The sequence below is a fragment of the Sapajus apella genome, unplaced genomic scaffold (assembly GCF_009761245.1).
Source record: "Sapajus apella isolate SASKATOON/1434 unplaced genomic scaffold, GSC_monkey_1.0 scaffold26, whole genome shotgun sequence".
In the NCBI taxonomy this organism is placed as follows: domain Eukaryota; kingdom Metazoa; phylum Chordata; class Mammalia; order Primates; family Cebidae; genus Sapajus; species Sapajus apella.
Window position 1 is genome coordinate 17,662,526 of NW_022436966.1, and position 9,902 is coordinate 17,672,427.

Consider the following 9,902-nt stretch of genomic DNA (forward strand, 5'->3'; position numbering starts at 1 on the left):
AATGGTGCACATGTATAGAACTAGCTACTCAGGAGGCTGAGGCAGGAGATTCACTTGAACCCAGGAGTTAGAGGTTGCAGAGAGCTATGTTTACACCACTGCAGTCCAGCCAGGGTGGCAGAGCAAGACCTTGTCTCAAGAACAAAAACAAAAAGAAGATTTTCTATTTGATCATCAAATGAAAAGTTGTACAAAAGAGGAAATGCTGGGTTAAAAAGTAGTCAAGGCAACATCTTCTAGGTGATAATAACAAGATAATTTAAATTAAGAAACATTTATTGAGAACTACGTACCAGAAACTAAGTTTTCATCTCTGTTCTACCAGCAGGGAGTGCAAAGATACTAAAAACAGCTCAAAGGACTTACAATCTAGTAGAGCAAATAGACTTGTAGGAAACTGTAATTCAAGGCAGAATAACAAAAATATCAATTTAAAATTGGGCTAGTTAAGGAGAATGAATTTGGTTCTGATTAGAATAAACAACAAAGCTGCTGTAACAAGTAGCAATTCAAACAGGTCCTGATGAGGAGGATTTCTCCACGTGATGAAAGGAATGATGGAGTAGTCTGAGGAGGGGACCACAGATTCCCGGTTAAGGGACAGCATTAGCAAAGCTAGGTACACAGATGCTCATAAGAGCAAGTGACCTGGAATGGCAGTAGAACATAATACATTGGAGAACTACAGCAAGAAATCATGGCTAACATTATAATCTGGAGTCTCATCTTAAACAATTCTTACCTTATCTTGCTAGCTAAGAAATCAGAGTTTATTTGGTAGAAGATGAGATGCCAAAGCCAGTGTTTTGTTTTTCAGGGATGGGTCTCAATCTGCTGTCCATGCTGGAGAGCAGTGGCACCATCTTGTCTTACTGCAGCGTTGACCTTCTGGGCTCAAGTGATGCTCCTGCCTCAGCCTCCTGAGTAAGGGGACTATGGGAGAACACCACCATAACCGGCTAACATTTGTATTATTTTTAGAGTTGGGGTCTCACTATGTTGCCCAGGCTGGTTTCAAACCCCAAGCAATCCTCCTGCCTTGGCCTCCCAAAGTGCTGGGATTATAGGCATGAGTCACTGCCTGGCCTTTAGTTTTTGAGCAGAAGGCTACTTGGGTACTAGCAATATATCCCAGTCCTTACCCTCTGAGCAGTTGGCTTGCCTTGGCTGGGGATACTGGCTCTACTACTTATTTAGCTGTGGACTTTGGACTATTGGCTTCATATCTCTGTGCTTTGGTTTCCTCATTTCTCAATGGAAGTTATATAGTACCAGTTTCTTAAGAGTGTTAGAAAGATTAAATGAAATAAAACATGTCAAGTGCCTAAAATATCAACTAGCATAAGCCCTCAATAGATATTAGTTTATAGGCTGCAGGTGGTGGCTCATGCCTATAATCCTAGCACTTTGAAAGGCCAAAGTGGGCAAATCGCTTGAGCCCAGAGTTCAAGAACAGCCTGGGAAACGCAGCAAGACCCTGTCTCTAAAAAAACCACAAAAATTAGCCAGATGTGCTAGTGCAGCACCTGCAGTCCCAGCTACTAGGGAGGCTGAATTCAGTAGGAGGATTACCTGAGCCCAGGAGGTTGAGCCTACATTGAGCTGCAATCGTACCACTACACTTCAGCCTGAGCAACAGAGTGAGACTCCATCTCAAAAACAACAACAAAAACAGTTTATAAACATATGTATCACTACTTCAGCCTAGCACTACACAACCAGTAAGATAATAAAAGTAGTTCTAAGAGAAGGAAGCTACAGGAACTACTGACTGTGGATCCTCTAAAATTATAAAAGGAACAACTACAGAATTATAAGAGATCTATGTAAATAAAACAGTAGTTTGTATAATCCCTGTGATCTTATTCTAGTTCTGAGTTTAGAAAGGTCACTTTGAATTGCATCAGTTCATTTATGCCTCAAATTATCATATTTCAGGGTTGCTCTCAAAAAGAACTCATATATGATGAATTATCTTTCCACTTCTCACAATGTCTAAAGTATTGCTTGTCAATCAAACATTCAAATTTAAGTGAAACCCTGGGCATTTTTGTTAAAACTGTATGTTAGCAGAATAATACAAAGCAAAAACCTGTGATGTATGGGTCTTCGCAAGAGGAGAAGTGCATGCTTCTTGAAATTGATCTTCATTAATTCCAATTTCTTTGAGGTAACTTTCTAACAGCTTTTCAACCTAAAAAGACAAAGTTTCACTGTTATAATTACATAGAAAAGTTCTACATGACAGTTTGCATATTAAGTATTGAGTTTAGAAACGTATAATCAAATTTTTTGCAAATATTAATCTACATAATATTATATTACATGGCAGTGACATTGTCTTCCACCAAAACACAAATTAAAAGTTAATATTTTTGCAGAAAATCACATGAAACTGTATTTCTTCTAATAGAAATAGTTGAAGTCAGGATTATGAAGTTCAGTGTAGCACAACTCTTCTGCTACTCAGAGGCATTTTTTCTTCTTCTTTTCTTTCCTTTCTTTTTTGAGATGGAGTCTCACTCTGTCACCCAGGCTGGAGTGTAGTGGTGTGATCTTGGCTCACTGCAACCTCTGCCTCCCAGGCTCAAGTGATTCTCCTGCCTGAGCCTCCTGAGTAGCTGGGACTAGAAGTGCCTATCACAATGCCCGCTAATTTTTGTATTTTTTTTTAGTAGAGACAGGGTTTCACCATGTTGGCCACGCTGGTCTCTAATTCCTGACTTCAGGTGATCCGCCCACCCCAGCTTCCCAAAGTGCTGGGATTACAGGCATAAGCTACTACACCTGGACTTCTTTTCTTTTTTTTTTGAGACAGGGTCTTACTCTGTTTCCCAAACTGGAGTTGAGTGGCACAGTAATGGCTCACTGCAGGCTTGACCTTCTGGGCTCAAGAGATCCAACCTCCCACCTCAGCCTCTCGTGCAGCTAAGACTAGAGAGAGGTGCGTGCCATCATGACTGGCTAATTTTTGTAATTTTTATAGAGATGGAGTTTCATCATGTTGCCTGGGCTGGTCTCGAACTCTTTGCCTCAATCAATTTACGTGCCTCAGCCTCCCTAAGTGCTGGGATTAGAGGTGTGAGCCACTGCGCCTCACTGCCAGAGGCATTTTTAAAAATTACAGGACGGCCGGGCGCTGTGGCTCACGCCTGTAATCCCAGCACTTTGGGAGGCCGAGGCGGGCGGATCACGAGGTCAAGAGACTGAGACCATTCTCGCCATGATGAAACCCCGTCTCTACTAAAAATACAAAAATTAGGCGGGTGTGGTGGCACGTGCCTGTAGTCCCAGCTACTCGGGAGGCTGAGGCGGAAGAATCGCTTGAACCCAGGAGGCAGAAGTTGCAGTGAGCTGAGATTGCGCCACTGCACTCCAGCCTGGCGACAGAGCCAGACTCCGTCTCAAAAAAAAAAAAAAAAAAAAAAATTACAGGACAAGGCCAGGCACGGTGGCTCACACCTGTAATCCCAACACTTTGTGAGGCCCAGGCAGGCAGATTGCTTGAGCTCAGGAGTTGGACACTAGCCTGGGAAACATGGTGAAACCCCATCTCTACAAAACACAAAAAAATTAGCAGGGTGTGGAGGTGCACGCATGTGGTCCCAGCTACTCAGGAGACTGAGATGGGAGGATTGCTTGAGCCTGGGGAAGCTGAGTCTGCAATGAGCTGTTATAGGGCCACTGCACTCCAGCCTGGGTGACAAAGCAAGACCCAGTCTCAAAAATAAAAAAATCACAAGACAATCATGACTAAGTAACTAATATGTCCTTGGATGCATCAACAAAATAAGAATAAAATATAAAGAATACATGCAAGAGCCCATAAACAGCTGTAAAACCATTCCTTAGATTTAAGAGCAGAGGAGATAAGAAGTCATAAAAATGAGATGCTCAGAGAATCTGTGGAGACAGGTATAACAGGCACTATTGTTAAGGTAGACTGGATTTTTGTAAAATTCAGGATTTTTAATGAAAAAAAAATTTCTTCATTTAGAAAAGCTGGAAGTAATATTAGCCTCATTACCTTTAAAAATCAGTGAAAAAAAATACTCACTAGTTCTTTGTATTCCTGATGAATCTCTGTGTAGGTCAATTTGCTTTCTTCTTCATCATCAAAAACTAAATTTAAAAGAAAATATTACATAGTGTAAAAAAATCATTTTATTACTGCAAATACAAAAATCCACTCCTTACAAATAGAACTGTCATTCCTATAGCCTAGCTCTTCAGCTTTGAATTCTTAGGGATTATCTTTTTAAAAATATATAAATGAATATATCTAAAAATATATACTATTGGCCAGGCACAGTGGCTCCCACCTGTAATCTCAGCACTTTGGGAGGCCGAGGCAGGCGAATCACCTGAGATCAGGAGTTCAAGACCAACTTGGCCAAAGTGGTGAAATCCTGTCTCTACTAAAAATACAAAAATTAGCTAGGTGTGGTGGCAGGCGCCTGTAGTCCTAGCTACTTGGGAGGCTGAAGCAGGAGAATTGTTCAAACCCAGGAGATGGAGGTTGCAGTGAGCTGAGATCGAGCCATTGCACTCCAGCCTGGGCGAGAGAGTGAGACTCTGTCTCCAAAACAAAACAAAACAAAAAATATACATATAGACACATATATATATATTTTATATATATACGTATATATATACACTATCAATTGTGTATATATATGTGTATATATATACTATTAATCATAAACAAGCTTTTTTGCCTACTTGAGAAAATATTTAAAATGAACACTATCTCATATTTAAGACCAAAAACACATTTCAATCAATATGAGGAAATAATTTCTTCATAACTTTTAATGGAATATTCTTATTAATGGTTAAGTCCTTTTACAATAGGCTCCAAATTATTTTACTGTACTGGAATTTTGCCGATGTAAATGTTACTGAAAGTGACCAGGCCATTTTTGTTACTATAGATAAATAATGAAGTTAAATAAAATCAAAACAAGTGTTTACTGAAAGATCATATGTATAAAACAATGTAGATTAGAAATATAAATATTTTCTCAAGAAGCTATAATCTAATCAGGGAAACAGGACAAACTTGGGAATTGTAACAATAAATATTCTTTAAATTCCTCCCGGCTGATCTTTCTAAAATGCAAAACTAACTTCTGCAATTTTCGGTTTAAACTCTTCAACAAGTGCTCATTTTCTAGAGAAAAAGTGCAAAATCCTTAGAAGGCTAGACAAAACCCTCCACAATTAGGTTTCATCTCATTTCCCACAACTTGGAAACTCAAACCTTACACTCCTAACAACACACAACTACTTGAAACATCGCCAAATACAACACACACCACTTCAAATTGCCAGGCCTTTGCTCAAGCTGTTCCTTCCTTTTTGCATTTACTTTACCCCCATTCCCTCTCTCTCCCGATCATTCTTAAGAATATTACCAAGTGGCATATTCTCCGTGACCTGCTACTCACTCCCAGCCCTTAGCCTGGCTAGATCCCTTCCTCTGAATTCATACTGTACAGCACCATGTACCTACCCTTATTATAGCACCTGCCACTTTGTATTTTATCCTGTTTGCCTGCTTGTCTTCCCTACTACACTATAAACTTCTCAAGGACAAGATTCTGTTGCATTCATCCTTCTAGCCTCAGCTTAGCCCAACGACACTTTCAATAAATGTTTGTTGAAATAAAAGTTGATGTCACAAGGCTGCATAAAACTAATCTTTAGGCTGAGCGCGGTGGCTCATGCCTGTAATCGTAGCACTTTGGGAGGCCGAGGTGGGTGGATCACCTGAGGTCAGGAGTTCAGGACCAGCTTGGCCATCATGGTGAAACCCCATCTTAAAAAATAAATAAATAAATAAATAAAGACTAATCTTTAAATCTGAGGTAGAGAACAGCATACAGGCAACCCCGAGACAATGAACTATAAACAATTATTTCAAGTGTCACTGGCATGTCACTTCTGTTTATCCTGGCATCTGCTCTATGTAACACTGCACATATAAGCAATACAGTGGGTATTTAATACAGCAGCTAATTCTGAAACCAAATCACCACTGTACATGTTCATAAGGCTGTAGATTACTGCTTCTCTGTAAAATTATACAATCAGGTATGTTATTACTGAGATACATCCACTTTTGACATTTAGGGATAAAAAGATGGACAATGCTTTAATTTTTTTCCATTTCAGCATTTGGTCTCAGTGGGGTAAATGGAATCAAAGGGTGGCATAATTTCTTCTTCTAAATTAGGTCAAATTCCACATGCCTTATCAGTCTCACAATAGCGTTTTCAGTTTTTGGGGTTTTTTTTGAGACGGAGTCTCACTTTGTTGCCCAGGCTAGAGTGCAGTGGCGTGATCTCAGCTCACTGCAACCTCCACCTCCCAAGTTCAAGAAATTCTCCTGCCTCAGCCTCCTGAGTAGCTGGGATTACAGGCACACGCCACCATGCCCAGCTAATTTTCGATTTTTAGTAGACACAGGGTTTCACCATGTTGGTCAGGCTCGTGTCAAACTCCTGACCTCGTGATCCACCCACCTTGGCCTCCCACAGTGCCGGGATTACAAGCATGAGACACCGTGCCCAGTCTTTTTTTTTTAAAAAAAGAAATGGGTCTCAGTCGTCCATGCTACAGTGCAGTGGCACAATCATCATTCACTGCAGCCTCAAACTCCTGGACTCAAGTGATCCGTCTCAGCCTCCTGAGTTGCTGGGCGTACAGATGCAAGTGACCCAGCCCGGTTAATAACATGTCAACTTTTTTTTTTTTTTTCCAGACGGTGTCTTGCTCTGCTGCCCAGGCTACAGTGCAGTAGTGTGATCTCGGCTCATTGCAACCTCCTGGATTCAAGTGATTCTCCTGCCTCAGCCTCTGGAGTAGCTGGGATTACAGAAGCACACCACCATGCTCGGCCAATTTTTTTTTTTTTTTTTTTTTTGAGATAGAGTCTCACTTTGTTGTCCAGGCTGGAGTGTAGTGGCAAGAACTAGGCTCACTGCAACCTCTGCATCCCGGGTTCAAGTGAGTCTCCTGCCTCAGTCTCCCAAGTAGCTGGCACTACAGGCTCGCACCACCACGCGGCTTTTTTGTATTTTTATTAGAGACAGTGTTTCATCATGTTGGCCAGGCTGGTCCCAAACTCCTGACTTCAAGTGATCTGCCTACCTCAGCCTCCCAAAGCGCTCCGATAACAGGTGTGAGCCATCCTGCCACATTTCAACTTCTTAAAAGGAGTACACCAGAATTTTCAGAGGCCAAGGTGGGTCACTTGGTTAATGAGGTCAAGAAATGGAGACCATCCTGGCCAACATGGTGAAACCCCATCTCTACTAAAAATACAAAAATTAGCTGGGTGTGGTGGTGTGCGCCTGTAGTCCCAGCTACTTGAGAAGCTGGGGCAGGAGACTCACTTGAACCCCGGAGGCGGAGGTTGCAATGAGCTGACATCACGCCACTGCACTCCAGCCTAGCGACAGAGTGAGACTCCGTCTCAAAATAAAAAGGGGTGGGTACAGGCTGGGCACGGTGGCTCATGCCTGTAATCCCAGCTCTTTGGGAGGCCGAGGCAGGTGGATCACTTGAGGTTAGGAATTCTAGACCAGTCTGGCCAACATAGCGAAACCCCATCTCTACTAAAAATACAAAAATTAGCCGGGTGTGGTGGTGTGCTCCTGTAATCCCAGCTACCAGGGAGGCTGGGGCAGGAGAATCGCTTGAACCCTGAACCCGGGAGGCAGAGGCTGCAGGGAGCCAAGATCGCACCACTTTACTCCAGCCTGGACGACAGAGTGAGACTCTGTCTCAAAAACAAACAAACGAAAAGGAGTACAAATAGAAGTTATCTTGTTTTTGAACATTGCTAAAAAATTACCTGTAAAAACAACACTTCAATAGCTATGATTTGAATTTTGATTATAGCAATGAAAATGTAATGAAAAGATTCAGTGGTCAAACTGAATTTCATCTTTACCAGATTCATGATATCTTGGAATTTAAAGAAGTCTTAAAACGTCATCCAGGATAACCGACCATTTGATAGCTGAATAACTGAATCCCTCTAACCCTATTAAGTCGCTGTCAGATCCATTCAAACACTGCTGGAGCCAGGAAGCTCATTACCTTCTGAGGCTGGCTAACTCATCTTGGATACATTCTGTCATGGAGTATGTCCTTCACTGATATTTGTTTCCCCGTGGCTTGTACCAACTGACCACTGAACCAACTCTATTCCACTGAACCTTACAACACAAAACAGATGTTCCAGTAATTGATTAATATTACTACCCTCAAAGTCTTGCCCGACTAAACAACCACAGTAACGCTTGGGCACTCATTTATATGACGTGATTTCTGGTTCCTTTTCTGCGAATGGACTGCAAATTGTCTCCACGAACTGAATGCAGAACTCAAAGCGTGAACTGCTCAGAACCCGGAGATGCCTGTCCCTCACAGGGAATATTATACCACATCTATATGCCTCATTTGTTCCAAGAATGGTTCCCAGGCCCCACCTGGCAAATTTTTGGTATAGCCAAGAGTAGAGAGCTCTCCAAGGGGAATGCAGGCCACCAAAATCACCGGCTGTGGGCTTCCTGGAGTTATCACACAGCCTCCTTTGCAGTCAACCGTTGGTTTGGAGTGAATCATTTCTCATTTCTTAAGCTGACTACACAGGGCGAAATGCTAGGGATCGTAAGTAACTCAGGTAAACCGACGCTTCTCCTCTCAAGTCTGGGAATCTGTTGAAGAAGCCCAGCCAAACAGTCCACCTGCCCCGGGCAGAAACGTGCAGGACAAAGTAAGAGGCCTAATTTACGATTAAAGTCTAACATTCTTCGGACATGTGCTTGGGCCTCGGGGAAGGGGAGTCTCGGTCCCCAGGTTCAGGTCTGAGAAGGAACACATTGTCAGGGCAAAAGGAACTCCTCCCACAAAACCAGCTCTAAACCTGATGAGCGGGGTGGGGGGGTAACAAAAATGCTTCGTGGTTACCAGCCCCCTGCCCGCCGCTGGTGTGAGAGAGGAGAAAAGGATTGTCGGTTCGGGCTCTGGTTTTTACCTTCACATTTCTGCTCCACAAAGTCCAAGATGGGGATGGACCAATCCGGGCCTCGCAGGAACCCTGCGATGCTCTCCACCACCCACTCCACCTCGTCCTCTTCTTCCGTAGCCATCCCGCCCCAAAGGGGCCACGGGGACCCCTAGGCCAGACCGCCGGAGCCCGCTTAGGCCTTGGGGCCACAGGGAGCCGAGTGGGAGTAGGGGAAGCGCTGGCGCGCAGTCGCTCATCCCCCAGGCTAGAAGCTACCAACCAGTTAACGCAAAATGGTCGCTATGACAACACACGTAGCTGCCCTAGACTGCGGCCCGGAAGTGAACTCAGCTTTCCAGGAGCCTGAGCGCATAAGGAGGGGCGGGCAAACGTTTGAAAAACGTTTCTGATTGGTTGAAAGAGAACGTGGCTTCAAAGGAAAGCCATCTACCTATTGGTCCGTAGTTGTAGGGCTGAGAAAAGTAGTGTAGCTATTGGCTGGAAGTCATAGACAGATTCTCCGCGCTCTCTCTGCTGAGAGGTGCGTAGGAGCCGAGATTTAGAAAAGGTGCAGTGACCGCGAAGCGTGTCTCACGCCTGTAATCCTGCGCTTTAGGAGGCTGAGGCGGGCAGATCAGCTGAGGTCAGGAGGTCGAGACCAGCCTGGGCAACATGATGAAACCTCGTCTCTACTAAAAATACAAAAATTCGCCGGGCGTGGTGGTGGGTGCCTGTAATCTCAGCCACTCCGGAGGCTGAGGCGGGAGAATCGCTTGAGCCGGTGAGGCGTGAGCCGAGATTGCGCTACTGCACTGCAGCCTGTGAGACTGCGTCTAAAAAAAAAAAAAGGCTCAGTGAGGATGCGAGGTGACCGGGTCAC

The 9,902-nt window shown here is 43.6% G+C and overlaps 1 protein-coding gene across 2 annotated transcripts in view; it reads right to left on the bottom strand.

Moving 5' to 3' along the window:
* The window catches only part of CFAP36 (cilia and flagella associated protein 36), a 33,616-nt gene extending 24,248 nt beyond the window's left edge, over nucleotides 1–9,368 (bottom strand). The window contains exons 1-3 of one of the 2 annotated variants that reach the window (XM_032292093.1): nucleotides 9,050–9,368; nucleotides 4,058–4,122; nucleotides 2,093–2,194 (exon numbers count right to left, since the gene is read on the bottom strand). In XM_032292093.1, the coding sequence (XP_032147984.1) occupies nucleotides 2,093–2,194; nucleotides 4,058–4,122; nucleotides 9,050–9,164 (282 nt within the window). In that variant the 5' untranslated portion in view covers nucleotides 9,165–9,368. The remainder of the gene's footprint in view (nucleotides 1–2,092; nucleotides 2,195–4,057; nucleotides 4,123–9,049) is intronic. The other variant, XM_032292092.1, reaches the window with a different exon arrangement.
* Nucleotides 9,369–9,902: the final 534 nt, after the last annotated feature.